We start from the raw sequence: 25,309 nt of genomic DNA, 5'->3' as shown, positions 1-25,309 counted from the left end.
GTGGTTGAGTCAGTTCATGTATCTCGGCTCTACCATTACCAACAACCTCTCGCTCGATGCTGAGCTCAACAAGCGGATCGGAAAGGCATCAACAACTCTCTCCAGGTTGTCGCAGAGAGTGTAGAACAACAGCATGCTGACCATGAACACTAAGATCACCGTGTACCGTGCATGCGTGCTAAGCACTCTCATGTATGCCAGTGAAACCTGAGCGCCTTTCACATGCGATGCCTCCGACGCATACTCGGGATCACCTGGAGCGATCGAGTAACAAACAACGAGGTGCTCGAGCGTGCCAAGATTCCAAGCATGATCACACTCCTCCGCCAACGCCGCATCAGATGGCTGGGCCATGTACGTCGGATGGATGACGGACGGATCCCCAAAGACATTCTTTATTCGGAACTTGCCTCTGGCAAAAGGTCGATCGGACGGCCACATCTCCACTTCAAGGATGTCTGTAAGCACGACATGAAAGTCCTTGATATTGATGTCAACACCTGGGAAGAGCTCGCTCTAGACAGATCAAGCTGGCGACATGCTCTGATCACTGGTCTGAAAGCCGGAGAGGACAAGCAATGCTTGCTAGCTGAAGAAAGACGATCGCAGAGGAAGAAGAAGCAGCTTCAACCAACACCTGACACAACCTTCAAGTGCAGCAAGTGCAGCAGGGACTGCCACTCCCGCATTGGACTACTTAGCCACAGAAGACGCTGCACAACCACCAACTGGGACATCTCTCATGGGCGCAGTTCCATCGTCTCTCGAGACTAACGGATGCCAACACACACACACAAGGAAACAGAATCTTGTGTTGAATGATATTGTCGCAGTTGATGTCAATGTTGTTGAGGATGCTCTACGCGCTGACCAATCTCTGTGGACGCTAGGATATGCGATGACAATTCACTCATCACAAGGACTGACTATCACTGACACAGTTGTTTGGATCGTTGATGAATGGTCGAATTTAGTTTACTTAGCGGTGTCCAGAGTCAGAAGAATATCTCAACTACGAAGAATTATCCTAGATGACTCAATGACCGATAAAATTAGCGACGATGACAAGTGCAACGACAATATAATAAAAAAAAAATTAACTAGTTATAAACAAAGCGACAAAAAAAATAAATCGCGATTTTGATCTTGACGTTGAATTTATTAACACACTAAAGCAGCAGCAGAATAATCACTGTGCAAATTGTAATTGTATAATGTTATGGCAGTACTCGAGTAATAATCCAAGACAATTTACCGTAGAGAGAAAAGATAACAGCTGTGGAGAAAATGTGATGCTGACCTGTCTTGAATGTAATCGACGTAGAGGTGCTAGTTAAGTGATTTGGGTGATAATCTGTGTGTCCTCGGGAATTGTTCACGTGTAAATCCACGTTAAGGAGCAGTTGAATCCAGTCTGTAGATTGCTGGTCTACCAGTAGGTCTTGTTATATTAGATATCTTGTGTGTCATGATGCTCCAAATAGGATCAGTTGCTCTTTTTTTTACCGCCTTCAAGTTCACCGCCTTCAAGTTCACCGGGCTCAGATAAATATCTCACAGTGTCATTGCCCAGCACTGGCTGTGTTGAAAAATCACGGCGTTGTACGGGTATATTCTTTTTGGTAATTGCGTTAATAGGTTTCATGTTGGTCGTTCGAGTAATTTCATTATTTAATGCAGTTATCACGCTTGGTAATCTTGCAACCCATACGCGAGATCTCTTGTCCTGAATGAATTCCTTCGCGTATTGATACCCAAATAACTGCTCAGCAAGTGTTCGATTAAATCGTTCAACAATTGTCTGATCACGATGAATCTCAGTATGTCCTCGTCTGTTGGTGACGTTATGTTGTTTCATCAATGATGATACTGCACCCTGAAATTCTTTGCTAACATCAACTTGTAGCAGCTGTGGCCATTGTAGAGGTCCTCGTTGATAAATTCGTTTAAATGCATCAGCTACTTCAGTTGCTGTCTTTGTGGACAACAGTTCTGCTTCTTTATATCTACTTGCAACGTCAACAACAGTTAGCGTGTACTTGTAGCAGTAACACGCGTAACTTTTGCTGCTTCAGCGAGCTTACTAATCGCTGCAGTACCCTTCCAGGATCCTCTTGGGGAATAATAAATCGATTCCATTTATAAATTACCAGCACCTAGCACTAATTTACCTTTCATTGCAGATTTTCTTAACCAACTAGCTAACCTTTCCTTGAAAGATTTATCAGTGATGGAATTTAACGTGTGAATTAATCTTACATCTGCGAAATGCCTATCTTGTAGATTTTTACTTTTATAAGCTACATCGTGAGCATGACACGCCTTATCAATAGCGTTTATTGGTTCCTCGCCTGGTTTTGGTTGGTCTTGGTTGTCAAGTCTGATATCAAGTCGGGTTCCTGGCCCACAGTAATTATATCCTGGAAGATGTTTTTCTCCTGGACATTTAGCCCACGGAGTTCCAGGCAATTTTCCTAATTTTGCTGCAATATCACCCCCGTGTTGCTTTTTTTTTTTTTACTCGACTTTGGCTTATCGCCCGAGGGAATAAATTTTAATTTTTTTGTACTGAATCGTTCACACTTACCCGTAACCGCAGATCTGTTATTTTTTGTTGTAATGGTTGTAAGATCACCTGTTGGGGTACGCCCCCTGCATTTCACACAATATAAATCCATATTCTTTTTATATATTTTCTATATGGAAATCACTGACTTTTCTGCAACAAGGAAATGAGAACCAGTTAAGCATCATGCAGCACTACCAAATTCTGTTCGTATGATTATTATAGGTCCATCTGGAAGTGGTAATACGCAATTGTTACTTAATTTAATAATGAAGTGGACAAGTGGGATAAGTTGCATTTGGTAGCACCTTCAGTTGATGATCAACGATGCTATGATGTACTAAAGGATTTTAATGAAAGTGCAAAATCATTAAATGAGAACGGAGACCACGACGTTGAATTTATCACCGATATTGATGAAGCACCAAGTATTGATTCCATTGATGGATTTATTAATAATTTAGTTGTTTACGATGATGTAATGTTGGATAAACAATCAAATTCAGCTAGGATATTTTCCAGAGGTAGACACAAAAACACAGATGTGATTTATGTAACCCAGCGGTATACACAAATTCCTAAAGTGATCAGGGATAACTGTAATATTCTTACTGTGTTTAACGGAGTTGATACGCACACGTTACAAAATATTCATCAGACCTGGTGTAGCGGTGATAAGGATTATAATCTTTTTAAAAATTTCTTTAGTCGGGCTCAGTTAACACCACATGGATTTATGACAATAAACTTACACGATCCTCTAGCACGATACCGAGTCGGTCTTGATAAAATTTTTGGATGATAGCAGCAGAGAGGGTGCGGCTCCAAATTGTCACCAACGATATGGCGTTTTTCCTTCAATGTATCGCAAAGAAAAAATCCCATCAGGATAACCGGGTAAGCCAATCTGTCATCGACGGAGTTGTCTTACGCTGGATATCGCGTTTTTTTGTGTGGTTTTTTTTGCAATTCTCCAGCAAGTTGTATTTTGCGAAAATACGGGTGAACCAATTAGAGCCTGTTCGCCCTCTCTGCTGCTATCCGTCCAAGCAAGAATGCATGCATCCATCCTTCTGTCAGTATCTTCTTATTCACAATATTTATCTGTCAATCAATGAAGCTGCAGTATTCATGGTTACTAAGAAACAGCAGCCATATATGATGGCAAGTTACCATCAAACGGTACACCTTCATGCCAAGTTGTTTACAATACAGTTATGTCCAGCAATTGTTTTAGTAAAAGTAGTTCAATGGTTTACATATTTTAGCAGCCATAAAAATATATAAACTTGCAACAACTGTACAAAATTTCAAGATTGTCCCACTTTGTCGAATTTTAAATTATTGTGTCCATATTGCATCATCTGAATAAACTTGATAGGGTTTGATGCCAGAATCTGGACAAAAGTTGGTTGCAATCCACTGCGCAGTCTTCAAGCCAAGTCCACAAAAGGATTTTATTTCCATTTTCAGTAATAACACCCATATAGGATAACAAATTATCATCATTTGCATGCATTTGAAAAGTATCTGCCACGATACTTCGTCAATTTTTATCAAAGTATGATGGGAACTTTTATTTTTTAAGAAGTCAAATGCATTTTTCATTTTTAGCAAACATGACCATAACAGATGGCTAACAAAAACTTTAAAACCATTTATGATCTTTGATTTTCAATCACGTTGTCTCATCCAGCAGAATAATATTGGGAGCAATCGTGTCTTAATAATTGTGATGCCTAAGTTCCTAACGAATGAAATGAAATCCTCTGTTGTCACAACATTCTGAAAATCCACAATTTATTTTCTTCAAGTTATTTTTATGGCTGGGAAACTGGAAACAAAGCTGTTTTTCCTTTAGGCTTTAGAAAATATTTGCCAATGTCAAGCTCGGAACATCTGATTTCACCAAAAAGTCTGCCATGACACAATGGTCGAGTCAGTGACTTGAATCCAGGTGGACAGAGGTGATCAGCGAAGGTGAGCCCTTGAGACTACTTAATGGAAATGACAGATTGACCCTACATTGAGCCCTTGCAACCAATCAGCCACCTGGGGCCCCGACTACTTAATGGAAATGACAGACTGATTGTACATTGAGCCCTTGCGACCAATCAGCCACCTGGGGCCCCGACTACTTAATGGAAATGACAGATTGACTGTACATCATGAAGAAAATTGTTTACAGATGAAAGAAATTGTGGGCACTGACGCAAGAGATACATGTAGTACACATATAAAAGCTAAATAAAGGTGCCAATTTATGTAATGTGATTAGTTCACAGAATATAATACTGGCATAACATGGCATTTTTAACTGAACATGACCTCTCACTGCATTTAAGCCTGACCTGGGCATCAGGCAAGTGAATTTGTCAGTCCCTGAATGTAAAAACTTGAATTCAGTCTATGACTTTGTGCCCATGACCCAAAGTCAAAAGGGCATACACATGTCAGTGAATGAGCTGTCCTAGTTTCATAATTATACATTCCAAAGTGACGTATAGAAACAAATGTAAAAAAACAAAAACTTGAACCAAAACTGCTGATGCTGTTGACGCCATCAAAATGAATGCTGTCTCACTTTGCCGCTAATGTGGACCAGATATAAAGAAGATACACAATATTTTAACACTTTATTGTTTCCATTCAACTGGAATATGTTCTACAGAACTACAAAGCAAAATGTCCAAAACCAATACCAAATCCAAACTCTGAACTAACTGAGGGTTTGTTCACACTCAGGATTATACTCTGCATATATCAGATGTAGAGAATATTGTGGCTGTCATTTATTTAAAACAACATCCATCTCATTAAAAAAGAATACTTTTAAATGAAAATGATTTCTTGGCTTTTCTATACATGCCAATTATTCATAAATCAATGCAATATGGCACACACTGGCATCAATTATCAATACATATATCAGTATACATAAATCCATGGAACAGTCATTTCCAATTCAACTTCTAATTCATCAGAAGGAAACCTGCCAGCAAGTGATATCAAAGCATAAAGATAACCATGTACTTTTACCACACATGGTGCTCATCTGAAAAAAATAATTCACACAACTGAATGAATTTGCATTATTTACCAAAAAATCTGCCAAGTAAAATGTGTAAAATTTTATAACAGTAAGTCACATGTTCAGAATGAAATATTTTACTTGTTCAGCATTGTTATGCACATCATAATAAGTGTATGTCAGGGATGTGCATGCTTGTTAAGTCCAACTCAATATCAATTATCCATAATATATATAAGCCTGAACAGCAAGTTCTCTTCCAAACTGTATTACTGAAATGACAAGTAAAAATGGTAAATATTGCTAAGAAACTAATTATGCAGAGTTGGTCTTGATAGGTTTTGCTCTTTGTACTTGTAAGCTACAGTTTTGTTTGTTTCAGTCATTCCTGGCATGCAGTAAGAGCCATTTCACGCTCTTCTTTCAGCTCCTTCATGGTCACATTCATTTTCTCCCTGGCACCGTCATCTATCTTCAGCCCTTGTACAATTGTGTACTTGCCATTCTTGATAGTTACTGGGAAACTGTACATAAGATCTTGTTCGATTTCATACGAGCCATCAGAAGGGACTGCCATGGAAACCCACTCGTCCTATGTAGAAAACCAGAATATTATCAATGTTTACATATTTCATCTCAATAAAGTTTTTAGTGATTTACAGCAGCCATTCCAATTATTATCATGCAGTAAATAAATTCACATTAAAGTAATCCTGACAAAAGAATGTTGGTCCATTTCCTGTTTTTCTTTCTGTTGCAATTTTTCATCTTTACATTTTCATTAGTTTAGTTCGCACTATATAGCCAATATTGTGTAGATATGTAGGTAAACCACAAACACACACACACAAACAGTGGAAAGAGACGTGAATACCTATATAACAGACATGCCAACCCTGATGAGAACGCCTCAGTACGGCAGTTGTTTTTATCCATAAGTTTGACCAGTTTTCAGTAAGAAAATATAAACTGCTATTGTAAAGCTGGAAAACGTATGTAAAGGTTTGGAAATTGAAATGCAGCAACGGTAAACATTATGTTCAACTGAAGAGCTTGTAAAAAGGACATGTAGACCTTTTTTTACCACTAGTACAGTTGCACAAACTTCAGTTTCAAACCCTATGCAGCTCAATGGGTTGTTGCTGTCTCTCAATTTAATGTTAATTCTTGCAATTTTTTTCCATTTCACATGACGACAGCAATCATATCTCCCTCCACAAGACAAACTCAAATTGGCATGTGATGTCCAATAAATGTAACTGTGTCCCTTCCTGTTTTTATTCACAAGAATCTGAATATTCCATGTTAGTTTTCTGTGCTAATTATTAACAATTTTTACGAGGCTTATTTTCCCTTTCGCCTTTAACATGCATCGCTTGCTGTATGCCATTTTTAAAAAAAAAATTATATGATCAACAGTTTGATCAAGCAGACACTTCAAATGAAAAAAATTAGTACAGTTTAAAGCATCTGAGGTACTGCTGTAAAGTTAGTCTGGTTTCCTGATTAATTCCACTATCTCTAATATGAAACCAAGATCCAAGTCAAACGCAGATGAACCAATTAAGAGTCTTTGGCAAGAATCATTTTTCTGTAATTTCTGCTTTTATGCTGTAAGTCCGTATTTTAAGGTTCATTTTTATTAGACATACACCAAAATCGTACGGGTTGGCAGGTCTAAAATAAGACTAATGCTCTTACCAGTGATAAAAATGTCCTCGAATCCATCGGAAAGATATTTCTTCTGTCCTTTTATTCTTTTTAACTGCTGTATATTGAGACAATCCCTGACATTTTTTAGTAGAATCAACATACCAAATTTGGGGGAATAAAATATTATTCCCATATACCCGAGTTAACATGTTCACAAGTACCAGAAGTGCACAATTCTTTTTTTATATGGACAGATTACAAGATATACCAATATGCCAAGTATGTTTAGATTTATAACTAAATATTTTTGTGAAAAGAAGGTTAAAGTGGCATGATTCATTCAATTCATAGTTGTTTATATTCTCATGCTTAGAAGCCAATAGAGCTTACAACCCCCCCCCCAAAAAAGTCCTTTGACCTTGAAAAAAATATGGTGGCAATAGTGGATGCACGATTGGCACCATTGCCATTTAGGAAAAACTACATATTATCTACATATTATAATGAGACCTGAAAATCTATGTTGATATGACTATCCATTTCAGGATAAGTAGTGACCAGATTTTCAAGATGGCCACCAGGGTGGCCATAATGGAGGTCCCATCATTTGAATATTTTAAGGCTATTTTGCCTTAATGGCTGATCATATCCTAAATTTAGGAACAACTAGACCTTGGAATAAACGTGATTCAAGTTTTGGGAATCCTGCATGTAACTTTTGTGAGCGTAGTGGTAAAATGTTGTGCTAATGATAGATAACAAACAGGCCATCTTACAAGTTCTTCCGGAAGATGATCTGCCAAAATGAATATCCAGGAATTCAAGATAATGCCACTTCTTCCTTTTAACTGATGAGTGTTGAAACCATCTCTGATACTTGTCAGCAATAGCAAGATTTTCATGATTAACTAATGTAGATGTCAGATTGGCATCATTTTCATTTAGGACTGACAAGATATCATTTCAGGGGAACAAGACATCATAAAAAGTCTTGTGGAAACCCCATGCACATTGATAAGACTTTCTGTTTTAAAGAAGCAACAATAACAAAATGGTGGCTAATATGGTGGCCATACTGGCACCATTTCCTATTAGGAAATATATTATTCTATTATTATGAAGTCTTTTGGTGAATATATCACACTGATATTATCAGCCATACAATTTTCAAGATGACAACTGTGGCAGCAATACACAAGTCATATTAGCACCATTTTCATTCGTGACCAACAAGACATCACAAGAAGTCTTTCAGTGACAACCCCATATTGATATGACCATTTATTCAGGAGTACTGATATGACCATTGATAAAAAGATTTTCAGCATGGCCAGGGTAACCGTCATATTGAATGTTCTAGCCACACCATTTGTATTCAGGGCCAACAATATATCATATGAAATCATTTAGTAAACACTCCATGTTTGTATGACCATTCATTCAGGAGTAGCCTTAACTACATGGCTGCTGTGGTGGCCATTATGCACATAAGAAAGGAACCAGTTTCATTTTGGGACCAACAAGACCATAAAAAGTCTTCAGGTGAAAACCTCATGTCAATATCACCTTCCATTCATGAGAAGCAGCAATAACAAGATTTTCAAGATGGCTGCCATAATGGCCATTTTGGAATTCAGATTTGCATCATTTTCATTTAGGAACAAGTAGACATGGCAAGAAGTCTCTAAATGAAAATCCATGTTGATATGAACATCCATTCAGGCGGCAGAGTGATAACTCAATTAATTTTGTTGGGAAATGTTGAAAACAAAACCTGATCTAGAGCTTAAAACTCTTGACAAATTTGGTTTCAATCCAGGAATTCCTTCTAAAATTATTAATCAAATTCTGATGCAACTGAAGAGAAGTCAAACATGGGTTATAAATCTGTTAAGTCATGCTGCTATGCTATAAATGGCAAAACATCAATATGACCCTTATCTCCTCAATATAAAACCTCATACCAAATTAGGCTTCAATCCATTAAGTCCTTCACAAATTACTATATAAAACCTCATACCAAATTAGGCTTGAATCAATAAGTCCTTCACAAATTACGCAGCAAAAGCAACATTTTCAGGATGTATCATGACAGGGTGACCATGCACATCAATATAATTTCACTCAATATGTATAACTGGAACATATAAATATTATTTTAACAAATATGTACTGCACTTTCTGATTAGTCAAATATTAAAATCTGTGACAAACAGTGACTATCATAAACTTGCCATCACAGCTTGATGACACATTCACTGACATTTTAGTTTTCACTACTCATTTCATCAGCTCTGCTGACGAGATAAAGTACAATGAATCTGCAATGACAAACCACCTCTATAAGCGATAAATACAAAATAAATTACTTTCATCCTCATAATGTTCCAAAATATTTTTTTATTAGTGGAAGCAACTATACCTCATGTGTTCCAAACCACCAATCCCTCATATGGTCACAGATGGCCTTGGCTGCTGACATGGCACTGGAAAGCTTACGAGCTTTGATCACTGCTGCTCCTCTGTTTTGCACAGTCTGCGAAAGAACACTAGTAGTATCAATAATAAATAACAGTATCATGAATGTCACAACACTAGTATTATCAATGATAAACAGTAATAACAGTATCATGAATGTCACAACACTAGTAGTATTAATGATAAACAGTGATAACAGTATCATGAATGTCACAATACTAGTATTATCAATGATAGTGATACAAGTATCATGAATGTCACAATAGTAGTATTATCAATGATAGTGATACAAGTATGATGAATGTCACAATAGTAGTATTATCAATAATAAATAGTGATAACAGTATCATGAATGTCACAATCCTAGTATTATCAATGATAGTGATACAAGTATCATGAATGTCACAATATAAACCTGCCCCATAGTTGACAGTCCTCTGTGTAGGTACCAATAGGGTATAGGTGACAGTCCTCTGTGTAGGTACCAATAGGGTATAGTTGACAGTCCTCTGTGTAGGTACCAATAGGGTATAGTTAACAGTCCCCTGTGTAGGTACCAATAGGGTATAGTTAACAGTCCTCTGTGTAGGTACCAATAGGGTATAGTCGACAGTCCTCTGTGTAGGTACCAATAGGGTATAGTTGACAGAAGTTTAGTGACCAATGGATCTCAGTGAACGGACCTTTGTAAGTCATCCACAACCTCTTGATGATGCAAATACATATTGTTGATGTGAACAATGAAGATCATCCCAAAAGAAAATGAATACTTGTGTCTTCTGTATCCAAAACAATAAACACAGGATATGCTCTATAACCTATCTTGATAAATTGGATGATAAAATTTACCTTGATAAACTCATTGTTCAACCAGTGGTCATCCTTAACAGCATCAGTGACTGGTTGTTCAACACCCTTCACTGTTACAGTGGCATGTCTTACATCTGGAAACTGAGTTGATGAGTGGTTGCCCCAGATAATACAATTCTTTACAGCATTGTTTGGAACATTCAGCCGTCCAGCAATCTGAAAAATAAATGAACATGAAACTTGTCAAACATTTTGCTGTCATAAAGCACCTCATAAAAGAAATGGTTAATCTGTATCTAAAAGTTCATGGTGAGAAATGCAACCAACTGCATGTGAATATATTCTTAACTATAGTAGTTAACCATATAAGACATGGAGGGAGGCAGGGCAGCAAGGAAAAAACGTTCTTCAGTGATGCACTTACCAACCTGACAGATATTAAATGAGAAATACTTAGTTATTGCATATTTAATATTTATTTTCTCTTGGAAGAAAACCACTGATTGGTATATACAAATAAAACTGGCAAATTAAGGGAAAACAGAGTATGTGTACACAACAGCTGATCTCACTGTATCCTAAATGGTAATTCCTTCAAAAATGAGCACAAAGAATAATAATTTCTAACATTTTTCTGATAGATTCCATTTCAGTGCAAAAAAATTTGTGCTAATAAACTCACACTAATCTGTGAAACAATGTTTTCTAATATTTACAGGACATATCCAAAGGGTATGATTTGCAACTGACAACAAATACATAAATCTAACACTGAACATTTCTAAAAAGAAACTTTTATTTGGGCTTCAAAAACACTTTAATTACAATTCACACAGGACTAACTTCCTAATGTACTTGAGATGATCAATCAACAGGTGTGTATAACTGCCTGAAATCAGTTTAGGAGTATACCATCTGATTTCATTGATAAGAGTGATCTCTAATAAGAAAAAAGGCAAGAAACAAAAGAGTTGTCATTCTCTAAAGGATGGAGGAAATATTATTTAAATAAACTCAATATTCATCAAAGCTTTTATCTTTTAAACATGACTTTGAACTAATGCTGAGCAAAAACAGAAGCACTATCTTCAATTACAATAACAAATCCCTCCACCCTAAATGGTTCTCTTCTAGTTGGTGTTAGCTTAACAACAATGAATGTTATTTATAACAGTGACTTTGCAATACAACTGAACAAAAAAAATGGGAGTGTGATCTGTCTATATTTCTGACTAGAAAATAAAAAGGATTAAGATGGGGAGGGGAGTGAATCTGGCACTGCTCCAGGCAATTTGGGCAATAAATCTATTTCAACATGTGTGTATGACAGTTGACTGTGCATATATTGGTGGTCAATTTTTTTAAAAAAAAACTTTATAATTATAATTGAAAATTTTTTTAAAACCAATTGTTTGGTGCTTGGTTGTGTAAGCCAGATATCTGAGCAAACACCTGTTGCTGCCTACTGAGGAATGATTGTAAAAAGAATTTTTCAGTCATATCGCTATGATGTTGGCAGTGTGGCAGTTTATAGTAATATCTAGCTCTGAAGCATAATGCCACAGACATGTAGTATGATGTCCCACCCAGTCACATTATTCTGACACCAGGCCGACCAGTCCTAGTACTAACCTCCTAATGCTGAGTGCAAAGTGAGGCTGTTGCTAGTACCATTTTTGTAAGTCTCTGGTATGACTCAGCCGGAGATCGAACCCACCACCTCCTGCATCCGAGACAGACTCTTTAACCACTAGGCCACGGAGCGGTTTTCTTCTTTGTACGGATTAAACTTAGGTCCTGTAGTATCATGTATTTTAATGGGCTCAATTTTTATGGTGTTATAAAAAAATAAAATAAAGATTTTCATGGCTACATCAATTCATGGTTTTGCAAGTCAAAGTTAACATATTAGTATGTACTTAATTTCCTGGTTTAACCTCAGAAAGTACCCAAAATAAAGAATACAAAAGAAAACTTTGCCCACACAAACAGAAGTAACTTGAATGTTTAAAACAATACTAACTCTTGCATGAGCACAAATGAAAGACCTGACAAGTTCAATACACAGTGTTTTCATCAAACTGAATAATATCAAATGAAGTCGATGCAGCCAACAACACTAAAACAATACTACCACCTCTATGAGCACAAATAAAATATCACCGAAGATTACACTGTTTAAATCAGGGCACTCAACATCAAAGGAAGCCGTTGCCACCGTAATGTTAAGATGCAAACAAAATTCAAAGACACTGGAATCACACCTTTGTGCTTTATGTATATAGACCAACTTCAACCACTACAACTTGACAATAAATGAAGAGTAAAAAGAATTAAAATCACACTTCCAATACTGATATACTAACAAGTCATGGAAGCCATCACAATCAAGGAAGATGTTACTAGTGATCAATTCTGTGTATTAGTGAACCTTGCAACCTCATTAATCAAGCCAATTCATGCTGAATGGACAAGTGAAACTCACACAACAATCAGTAAAAGATCTAACCTAATCAGAGGTGGTTTATAGAAGGCTGTATTTGCTTCATTCTGCAAATTTATGGATTATTTACCTGACAAGAATTTGTGTGTATTTTGAGACTTGATTAACAAAATACTGATACAGTGTTGTCTGAAAATCATTAAAGTGTGACCTTGCCTTCTCTTCTATAATTAGTGTATACACCTAGCTTCAGCAATAGTTCTAGCATTTTAAAGTCTTATTGTTCTTTTGGATCAAAAATAGATGGAAAACATGAAATAAGGCCTCAAGAGGATTTATACTTTTCAACAACAGTTGTACTTGATTTAAGAGTCAATTTGAATAAGTATGAAATTTAATTTTCTTATACTAGTATTTTTATTATTATTCTTTCTTTGGTATTCATTATTACTAGTGTTTGAATACCTTATACCTTTTATGGTTTCTCTCTATCTCACATATCAATTAATGGTTGTGAGTGGAAACTATAGCTACCAGATACTTCAATGATACATGTGCATTGAAACAATAAAAAAGCTTTAAAGTAAAACGAATACATGCAAAAGCAAATAGTTTATAAACAGATTCCACTACTGACATTGATTTATCAAAAATAGTAGCTTGGTTAATCCCAAGGAATAAAATACAAGCAGGAGGGGTCTGCCATCTTATGTAGCTCATTTTTTGCTGGGTCTTAATATTTGTTCTTTATATTTGTCGTTTTGGAAAAGAACAAAAAATGACAATTTCTGACAAATATCAATGTCAATGTGTGTCATTTATAAAATCAACAAATATCTGAGATTTCTATCTGTAAACCCCAATTATATGGCTGCTTGTGTGGTAAATTTGACATCTTCTATCTATAAACCCCAATTATATGGCGGCCCGTGTGAGGTAAATTTGACATTTTCTATCTGTAAACCCCAATTTTATGGCTGCTTGTGTGTGGTAAATTTGACATTTTCAATCTGAAAACCCCAATTATATGGCTACTTTGTGTGGTAAATTTGACATTTTCAATCTGTAAATCCCAATGATATGGTTACTTTGTGTGGTAAATTTGACATTTTCAATCTGTAAACCCCAATTATATGGCTACTTTGTGTGGTAAATTTGACATTTTCAATCTGTAAACCCCAATGATATGGATACTTTGTGTGGTAAATTTGATATTTTCAATCTGTAAACACCAATGATATGGCTACTTTGTGTGGTAAATTTGACATTTTCAATCTGTAAACCCCAATGATACGGCTACTTTGTGTGGTAAATTTGACATTTTCAATCTGTAAACCCCAATGATATGGCTACTTTGTGTGGTAAATTTGACATTTTCTATCTGTAAACCCCAATTTTATGGCTGCTTTGTGTGGTAAATTTGACATTTTTGCACCAATATGACAGTCAAAATTTGACATTTTTGCACTAATATGACAGTCACATTAGATGGGTGGCTGACTTAAGATCTTTTTTTAAAGCATAAACTAGTTGGTGCGAAGTGGAGGGTGATTTTGGCCAAATAAATTGGGTGAATGCTGTTTTTTGATGTGGCTGTTCAAGAGTGGGTCCATTGTATTCTTAGTAAACTTAATTCTCATTCATTTGTTATTGCAGACATATTTGTTCAGACAGGCTATAAACCCTTTCAACAAAACAGTAATGGTGAATTGCATGTGAGCTTGGTCCCAAAAAATGGCAGATTTAATATTTTCAAGTTTAAATTGTACTTAATTACCTAAGCTGCTATTAAATTTTTTGCCTTAAACATCCATTCACAATTAGTATACTAAGCTCAAACACAAAAGTATTTCAGATCTGCCAATTCTGCAGGTAAAAATTTGATACTGTTAATTCAACTTACCTGAGCCTGAGCTCTATTCTGGTCCAGTCGAGTTAGGGCTGAAAAATTCTCCTTGGGAATACTTGGGGCAAATTTGCTACAGATGAATGCATTGGTATTTGCTGGATTACCAACCACAACAACCTGTGAAAATCATTAATGCCACAAATTTAAAAACTGATAACGTGCAAGTCAGACAGAAAATCCTAAATAAGTTCTGCAAAATTACCATGTTGAAGCTATCAAAATGCCAATCAGAATGTATTCTTTTAAATTGCTGTTGAACATTAATTACTGGCCCCCAAAATGGAATTATTAAATTGCACTTATTTCCACATGAAGTAATGATTTCAGATGAAGTCATTATTAGGTACATCATAGAAAACCAGTCAATACAATATTTCATCCATTTTAATCCATTACTATTCATCATGTAACATCTGATGTTAAATGATGGGTAGAAAAGGATTGTTTTCTTTCTATGTACTTAAAATCTGAGTAGGTCCTAATGTATCAAGTCTACCCCATAGTTCTAAGAATTTTTAACTTAACTTCAAAACAGTAAATATGAGATACATAACACAAATTTTCCATTTTTTAGACTTCTGGAAACTGAACTCAGAAATGTCTTCAAAGTTATCAGCAGAAAAATATTTATTTTAAGGTGTTCATAACCAAATGCATTTTTTAACCAGCATATTAAAGTTCTCTTAGGAGATTTTTTCAGAGAAATATTTAGTGGGGTAGTTTTCCATTATAAATCCCGATTGTTCCTGTAATCAACAAGCCATGAAAGATCAATCCATTAATTTCACCCTGCATTTTATTTTGATATAAAAATTCATCAGCCCAACATGAATTTTATAATATATCTGGCCTATAAGCTTAATCAATAATATTTATTTCATGGGTACAATTTCTCCAAAAATACTTCAGGTCTGTAAGACTGGTGATGCTATTTAACAAACTTCTAAAACCAAACCAGTAATTTCTCAGGCCTGCTAGACAACCAAAAACGTCTTAGGCCTATACTACCGATCAAGGTATTTATGAAGATGGTATATATTCCTACCCTAACTGTTTTCTTGGCATAATGGTCTAAAGCTTTCCCTTGCTCTTGGAAGATTTTTACATTAGCAGCCAAAAGATCCTTCCTTTCCATGCCTTCACGTCTTGGCATGGCACCCACCAACAAAGCCGCATCAATATCCTTGAATGCCTCCTCTACTTTGTCTGTTGGAATCATTTCTACAGAAGGAAAAAAAAGCCTTTTAAATGTGCTTTAAGAACCTGAATTCTTAAATGTCATTATTTCCAGCAGCTGATGAAAAGAATATCAAACTTATTCCATTTATCTTCAATAAAGAGTTGTATACTAAATTTGATTGAAATACAACCAGGCTTGGTAAAGTTGCTGAGAACTCAAAAAGGGTCAAGCAAACAAGTGCCACAGTTCCTACAAATGATATCATACACTGGAAATCATGATTTCAAAGATGTATTAGCATAAAGTTGTTTATCAAATATGGTGGAAATTCTACATTAACTGTATATGGTGGACACCAAACTGCCGACAGATGGACAGCCAACTTCATTAATGTGTAGGGGAAAAAAAGTAGGTAGGTCTTATAATCAGGGACTATAAACCTGCTAAATGAAGACGCATAACACTGACAATCAAACTCAACCAAAAGTCTGAGCAATATCAACCTGTATATGAAATCTGGTTGAAGTCTAATAATTAACGGGTCTTACTGAACAGAAATGAAACTGGGTAGGTCTGACAACTTAGCTAAATGGCAATATAAAATACTACTGAACTTGGTTAAGGTCTCATCAATATTTAGCTATACACCAAATCTGGTTGAAACTCGAAAATGTAACTGTATGACTATTGTTATTTCAAACAGGGCTAGAATTAAGGATTATTTTATCACATGTACATCATCCAGGGGAGCAGAACTAGCCCAGGCTCAACCATCCCTGTGAAAATAACAGAAATGTGACTGTTGACAGTTACCAGTAATAATAATGATACTGAGATTATGTTCCAGTTAACTATAGACAGGTAGAACCCGATATCCACTGAATTAAATTACGCTAATAACAACATCAGTATTGTGAAGAGCCCATTATACACATGCTAAGTGTTTTAAAATCCTTTGTGTATAACACTGATATTACGAATAAATATTACTAACAAGGGGTCTCAATAACAGACATCAAGTAAACTTAATATGCGTAAACAACTGTTTTCTCATTAGCCTTAATATGTGTCCACTAACCATTCTGTATTATCCTATGTGTTTGCCATCCATAAAATCTCGTCAAGGAATTTACTGTAGAATTATTTGATTATTCTGTTATTCTCATTTTTCTTTCTGTCACAATGAAATTGATGGTTGACCCCAAAATCAACAGGCTTATTACATGCTTATATGTGTACCAGCCATAAACTTTAGTTGCTCGGTATAAATATGCTGATACCTTGTATAAAGCTGATCAGACTGAGCCCATTCCTTACAAGATGCACTGATTAGTCATAATACCAAGGCATACAAAGCTGATCAGACTGAGCCCATTCCTAACTAGATGCACCGTTTAGTCATAATACCAAGGCATACAAAGTTTATATGCAGACATCTCAAATGGATAAGAAGACATGCCGTGTAAATACAATTTTCAAGCATGTGAAGACAGCTCAACAACAAAAAATGTGTGACAAATCTGAATCTTATATGGGACACAAACTTTTATCATCTTACAAATGCACACCACATTTAATAAAGATATCTCAAACAGATCAGCAGATAATAACTGGAAAAGAATACAATGAATGGGCACAAAAAAGTGTAGTATTTGCCAAAATATAAATCACTGCTTTTTTAACCAGAGAGTCTGGGCTTCATCTTTTATGAATTACGTCATATAAATCACTTTATCATATGTCATGTATTTTTCTGTATGCAAAAAAAGTTTTAAAAAATTCGACAGTAAGAAAAATGTGTACAAATTTTGGGGAAAGAGATCGTGTACAGAAAAACAGGACCTGAAATTATGAAGGATTTTAAAACATTTCCTAGGGAAAAAGACAATCTCCCATTTCCTTGGCATGATATAGCCAATAAAATATTACAAATGTCATTAAAACCAAGAAGAGAATTGTTTGCTGTTGGGTATAAAGCTTGAAAACAACGACATGACGTGTATTAGAAGCTATGATCTGAGTCTTGAATATTGAACATATAATATGTTAGGAAATATTTACAGACAGGAAACATTTACAGACTACCACGTACAAAGGATTTAACATGTTCTAATATAAATGAAACCTCTCTCACAGAAGTTGAAAAACTTCCAAATTCATGGTCTGAAAAGATGCATTTACCTTGTACGAGTGGAAGGGCACAGTCCTGTAACTCCATGACAACTCCTTTCAAAACCTCCATCATTGGTGTGATATCCAGCAGCACCAGGATAATGGGCTGGAAAAGAAGACCAATTAGGCCAATCTGAACTGTATCATCCATCAAGTATGCTTTAGGAATATGTCAAGACTGGACACTGCAAAATACTTTACTTGCATATTTGTGATAACACCATGGCAAAATTGTAATGTTATAACCTGATGTTCTGTCAGTGCTCTGAAAATGAGGTGGCCTAATGCCAATCTAATTCTACATTAGGATCCTCCCATATTCTAAACAGGTTGCCTGCTTGTAAAAACAGAGTCCCTTGATGGGACAATCACTTACTCAAAATATTTTTCTCCACATTTCTTCTTTTTAAATGCAGAGTGCTGAACCATCTTTGATATTCTAAACTGATAAAATTTTCAAGTAAGCCAATGTGGCAGCCAAACTGAATGCAAGTTCAATACCATTTTCATTTAGGACAACTTAGATACCAGAAGACTTTTGGTGAAAATCACATTCTGATTTGACCATTGCTTCTGTAGTATCAGTAAACAGAATTCCAATTTTCATTGTGGTCAGATCAGCACCATTTTCATTCAGGACCAACAAGATACCTTGCTCAGACTTCTGGTGCAAACCCTGTATATTAATAACAAGATTTTACAATAGTTGCTATGGTGGACAAACTAGATGTCCGGTCAGCACCATTTTCATTTTAAACAAACCAGATATAACAAGTCTTTTGGTGAAAACCCAATGCTGATACTACTTTGCATCAAGAGTAGATAAGATTTTCAAGATGACTGCTGTGATGGCAATACTGGATATCGCCTTGTCCAAAAAAATATAATTTCAGTCTTTGAATGAAGCCCCCATGCTGATGTGACCATCCATTCAGGAAGAGTAGCAACAACACTTTCAAGATGGCTGCTGTGGTCATCATATTTGATGTTTGAGCAGCAGCATTTTCATTTAGGACCAACTAGACCTTGGGATGTGTGAGTCAAGTTTCTTGATAATCCTCCAACTAGCTTAGGAAGCGTAGTTATAGTAAACCTGTGCTACTGTGCTGACTTTGGACAACAGCCCAGCCCATAACCTCTTTTGGTTTATGATCAGTTGAGTCTGGCATTTCTTGTTAGTCATTCACAGTGAAACAAATATTGCTGGCTGCCAAATACTGTCAGACTTTTTCCAAACTTTTCTCTAAAAGCTTTTAAAAAAATAAACTTCACCATTTAAAAATGTTTTTTTCCATTGTTGTTTAAATGTTCTCAATGAATGTTTTTTGTTTTTGGGGTGGGTTGAGGACACAAGAATACAGACCAAACTTTAATCAACTCATGTTGCGTGAGAGTAAACTAGTTACAATATTACAAACTCTCAGTACCAACCTAGGTTACATCAAGTGATAGGAAGTATATATATATAAATATATCATTAATCATGCTCCATTTTATTATCTGAAGTATTATGCTTTATTCATTGTCCAAAATTTATCCTGATGGCAGCAGACAGTTTCTGGTAGCATAGAATCAATTCATTACCTGGTCTTTCCCAAAGACATCTCCCTTGGCAACTGAATACAGGAGGGAGTATGCAATCTGTCCAGCAGCTCCAGTAACTAGCACCTTGATTGGCTCAGGCTGAAACATATAAAAGGTCAGGGATGAGATAGTATACACAGTGCTCAACCTTATCTGCATATAAGACAAAGACTAACCTTAAAGAAAACATTTTATTAGACTTGTAATTAGTTAGGGTATCTCATTGAGGGAGACTGGGAAAGTCAGTGTCAAACTTGCATTTATATATTTAACAAAATAGATCTACTTGGCACCGCTGAAATATACCAGACTCTTGCAGAATGGATTGCCCCAATACATCCCTACCTACTTTTTAATAGTCCACTGAAGACAATATTTGACTCATTTCAGAAACTGAATACCATTTTTTTCTTCTCACTTCATAAATCTGATTTATAACTGTAGATTTTTAGGCCCATAAATATGGTAATCAACTTAAACACTTGTATGAATTTGTAAATAAAGACTGTACTGTTTATATTTTTTTTAAAATAAAATATTTAGGATTTAAGTAATACAAGCAACTATCATACAGCATACAAATGCAACCCTGCCCGTGGAAATGAAGTCACTTAAGTTTTTCAAGGGTTATGTTTCAAAGGTTGTTTCTTCTGCATTACATTAAAACTACCATCACTGCAGTACATGAACAACCAACCATGGCAGATGGCTGGTTAACATGTTTTCTTTTCAGCAAAGTAGTTTCTTTTACAAATATTTTCAATGGCATCTAAACAAATGAATTTTTATTCTGTATCCCTACCCACCTAGAAAATTGGCAGCCTACCCATCTGTATAAGGTGTTTTTTTGCATTTTCTCTGATATTTTCATAATCTCTTATTAAAGGGATAGAATTTCAAAGGACAGCCATTTTTCACAATTCCAATAGGTTTAACGTAAACTTATCTCCAATAATACTTGAGGTATAATCTGTATAATCAACTGTGCATATCCTTTAAGTCAGTTATAGATACAAATATATTGTACCCAATTACTTTGCACTCTGGAATCTTCAAAATCCTAGAACTTGTATCTATACCTGAACTCTTCATTTTAAAGTTCTTGTACTTTGAAATGGAAGAGAAGCTGGTCAAGGCCTATATGTCCAACCCATACTTAAGCGTTAGATAAAATGGTTTTGTATACATACCAGGAAACCTGACTGTTCTTGAGAAACTGACTGCATACAAAGGCAGATATGTACATGGATGCCAATGTGATCATGCTGAGCCAATACAGGCATGACAAATAAGGGGCCATCCATTTAGTACGCATGCAAAAAATATGACAGAGCTTGTCCCCTCCCCCATTCATACTTTTTTACATCCCCCACATATGCTTGATGCACCCACTTCCCGAATTCTATAGAATGGCCTATATTTAATCCAAACAGAAACGATAAAGGATTAATAATATTAATGTTTAATAAAAAAAGTCCACTGATGCTGAATGTCTTGTTGCACCAAAGCGATAAGCTGTGTAACTGTGGCTCATTTGAAGGCCAATGTAGACAAATTATTATCGAGGTTTCACCCCCCCCCCTTCCTATGCTTACGTACATTATCGGTAGACCACCACCCCATATGCAAGCATATACATTTGGGTTACCCCCTCCCCCTGCATGTGTACATACTAAATGAATGTCCCCATATACCTCTCACACTTGAGAACAATGTGGAATACATACATGTACAACAGAAATGAAGGCAATTAAGTTGTGAGCCTTTACTTTCTAATATCTCACATTAAAAATCAAAGTGATAAGTGTACAATAGTAATCCCAGAGAAAACAAAATTCAATATATGCTTAATTCTCAAAGTGGAATATTTTTCCTTGCTGTGTAACCTTTATTTCTGAACAAAAGAAACTCAAATTCTCATGATCTAGTGAAACAGAATGTTTAATTACCTATTTCTGTTGGAAATTAAGTGTATATCCATATGGTGTGGACAGAGTATATCTTTTCAAAATGTGAAAAACAATCATCTCACTGATATTATATCTATGACTTGACAAGACTGATAATCTCTTCTCTGTCTCAGCTTTCAATGGCATTTTACCTGATTGGGGAACTACAGCAGTTGAGTCTAGTATTCTGTGTTCAACATTAAATGATAGATTTGTCTTCTGTTTTACCCTATTCTATTTTGAAATATATATTTTATTTATCTCGCTAAATATTAAGTACATCCATAGAAATACAGTTGCTGGTAATTCAACATTTTTAATTTTCCTACTTATATAAAACAACAGTTTTAATAAAAACACAAGACAGGAATAATTGTGTTTAGTATGTGTATTTACCTTTAATTTCACAATTTGATTCTTTGTCATTTCAGTCATATATTCTTTAACTTAAAACTTACATAAACCCTATTTGAAAGGATGTTTTGCTTTCCATTTTTCAGCACGAGAGGCTATAAATGGCGTCCAGTACAAATGGTGGAGGAAGAACACGAGAAAACCATCAGAAACATCCACCGAAACACGAGAAGCTAGTGGCAAGTTTTCTTACATACTCACATTGGCCAAACATGAGATGCGAACACATACGAACAGGTGAGATGGCAATGATCCCTAACAGCGATCGCTTTAGTCCACATGGCCCCCCTTGATGAGCAGTAATTATGTGGGTATGACTTAATATTGTAAGCTATATGCAACTGTCATTTTAAGAATCCCTAACTGCTCATAGTATTGTTACTCTTTCTCATTTAGCTGAGTAAGAACTAATTTTTATAGTTTCAGTTATCTCTAGTGAAAATTTACCCAAATATGGCAGAGATCCTGCACTTCAAATTTTGAAACTTTATTAGGCCTCAGTACACATGACAGAACACGAGATAAAATTAACAGGGTTATTGTTGTTGGGGTTTAACGCGATATTTCAGCACACGATAAGCTATGCATGGCGGCCAGTATTAATGGTGGAGGAAGAACCTTGGCAAACCATGGGAAGAACCACCGACCCACAGGAAGCTAATGGCAAGCTTTCTCACATACCTACATTGGCCGAATCCTAGACTTGAACCCGCGCAGACAGAGGTGAGATGGCAGTGATCCGTAACGTAGAGCGCTTTACACAACTCAGGGCCCCTTATCAGGGTTGAAAGGTTCTGAATATTTTGTTTCTTTAAAACAAGAAGTAAATTAAACAAATAGAGAAAATAACTTTCTTTAAGTGATCTGCTGCTGCACAGTCCCAAAATTAGATTGTGGAATAATTTAAAACATGCCAAGGAAATTGACAGTATCAATGGGCCAAATTTTGCTTTCAAAAAAGACTGATGCCTGCCTTAGACCAACCTTCCAGTATAGGAACAAACAAATATATTCATGCATCTAATGTTGTATATTTATATTGTGCAAGACATTCAATGATGAAAATTTCTTAAGATATTTTCTTATTAAGTTTGACTTCAAAACAGGACCAATTTCTTGTGAAAGACCACAGTAATTTGGAATTTGAAGTTGTTCAGTCCAATTTCTCAAGAAAATGCTTATTTCAAGTTCTCATCCAACATAGCCAAAAAATTCAAAATGGCCACAAAATCCCAAATGATTAACGAGTATTGGTACAGGTTTGGGACTGATTTATCAGACAATGGTGAGCTGAATGCACTGTAAACATTTTTTTTACAAATCGTCAAGGAATTGCTAAATTTTTAATTTATGTGCAATGTTGATGCACAAGTGATTAAATATGCAAGGAATATTTAAATTTGGTGACATCATCAAAATGTACTGTTTAACACATTAACCCCTGGAGGTTTTTGTCATTTTTGCCTGAAATGCAAGTAGGAAACACATTTTGGGGGCTATTTCTGAAAACATCCTAATACATCAACTTCCAAGAGGTCTCCTATTAGCCTAATGCCTAGCTGTGTTAGAAACATCATTTTTCGTCGTTTTTTTCCTTTGTACATGATAAGAAGGTAAAAGTTGCAGTTGTTTTTCTTTTGCTTAATGGACCCATCATTTTTGTATCAAGACCAATCTTTATTCCAAAAGCACACCTTATCCTACCTTTTGCAAAGGTTCACCTGTCTCTGTGTAGTTCAGACTGGTCTGCCTCAGATCTGAGGACAAAAATGTATAAAATCTGGACATAAAATCGAATTCCATGGGCGAATTTTGGATTTAGAAAAAACAAGTGGTCCAAAAAATTTGGTTTTTTGCTCTGTATTTTGTAGTACAACTAGAACGTCTCAATTATTTTGTATCATTGTAGAGCTACATTTGTCAACCTTTGTATAATACCACCCAATTTAGTGTATCATACATGACCATGATGCTACAGAGCTCGGCAGTAGGTTACTACCTCCTGATAAGTAAGCGCAACGCCAGGGGTTAAAGAGTTAATGGAAAAATAAGTTATGTCAACTTCGTAAAGCCCTAAGACAAGGATTTGTTTAAACTACATTAGTTCAGTCAACAGATGAGAACTTATTTTTCAATTTAGATTTCGTTTGGTTTCATCTGCTATGTAATGTTCCCCGCTCTTGTTAGGGAAGGATTTCATTGCAAGAATCATCGATTTATGCACCGCATACCACCAGGCACCATTGTCAAAAATGCATGAGTAAACGCACGTAGCCTGTTAATTTTATTAAGATAAACAAAAATCTCAATCAGAAAATAAAAACAAAGTTGGTCACTTATTTCATGCATGATCTTTGGGAAGGTGCATAATTTTCTTTTTTACTTAATGTTGTTTCTTTTAAAATGTGAATTTCAAATACAAAGGACCTTGCTCTCAAGGGCAAGGTCAACATTTCTGCCCAGTCTATTAGTAACAGCACTTCGTCAAGGTCAACACAATTCACTGTTTTTTTTAATCGAAACCACTGTAATAAAATATGTCAATAGCTTTTACCTTGGCCCTATCTTTCCTTATCACCTGTACATGATTTTCTTGGTAACAATATACTTACAGATTTGTTATATTACTTACCATGATCGTTTCTGTTTGCAGCAACACGCACAACACTTATCCCTATGCCGGTGAAAGCAGAAATGACAACTGGCCGCTCGATTGGTGGCTGTGGGGAAGTAAACCAATCAAATCCCCAGTTATTAACTATGCGATACAAATTCGCAGTCGAAGCAATCTCGGACTTTTTTGTCAAAGTACATTTTCCTTACGGAAAACGTTGAGGATACTCCAATTGAAAAGATAGAACCTTCACCTTTACAAGTCAAGAATTTATCGGAAGGACATTGATGCACGCGAAAGTACATATGCTATATTGTACACAACAACAGCAACAATAACAATAATAATAATAATAATAATCAAAGAAATCTGACGCAAATTTTACGTAAATAATATATTTCTTTTGGCAGATAGTATACATGACAAATATTTACAGGCCCTGAAATAATCAATTATATATAAAACTCGATGACACAACAAGCCTTACCGACCGACAATATTCTCGA

General features: G+C 35.7%; 1 protein-coding gene across 2 annotated transcripts; it reads right to left on the bottom strand.

Moving 5' to 3' along the window:
• Positions 1–5,189: 5,189 nt before the first annotated feature.
• Positions 5,190–24,980, bottom strand: LOC149804326 (malate dehydrogenase, cytoplasmic-like). Of its 2 annotated transcripts, XM_089938865.1 has the most exons (8): positions 24,822–24,980; positions 19,827–19,925; positions 18,252–18,348; positions 15,936–16,111; positions 14,885–15,007; positions 10,578–10,754; positions 9,673–9,786; positions 5,190–6,189 (listed from the first exon to the last, which is right to left on the bottom strand). In XM_089938865.1, the coding sequence occupies exons 1-8, from the start codon at positions 24,822–24,824 to the stop codon at positions 5,980–5,982; spliced, it is 999 nt and encodes a 332-aa protein (XP_089794991.1). In that variant the 5' UTR covers positions 24,825–24,980; the 3' UTR covers positions 5,190–5,979. The 2 variants fall into 2 exon arrangements, with proteins under 2 accessions (XP_089794991.1, XP_089794982.1); XM_089938856.1 differs by lacking the exon at positions 24,822–24,980 and having other exon boundaries at positions 19,827–19,934.
• Positions 24,981–25,309: the final 329 nt, after the last annotated feature.

The sequence above is a fragment of the Sinohyriopsis cumingii genome, chromosome 2, assembly GCF_028554795.1.
Source record: "Sinohyriopsis cumingii isolate HCF-2022 chromosome 2, ASM2855479v2, whole genome shotgun sequence".
NCBI lineage: Eukaryota > Metazoa > Mollusca > Bivalvia > Unionida > Unionidae > Sinohyriopsis > Sinohyriopsis cumingii.
This window is presented reverse-complemented; position numbering and strand designations above follow the sequence as displayed.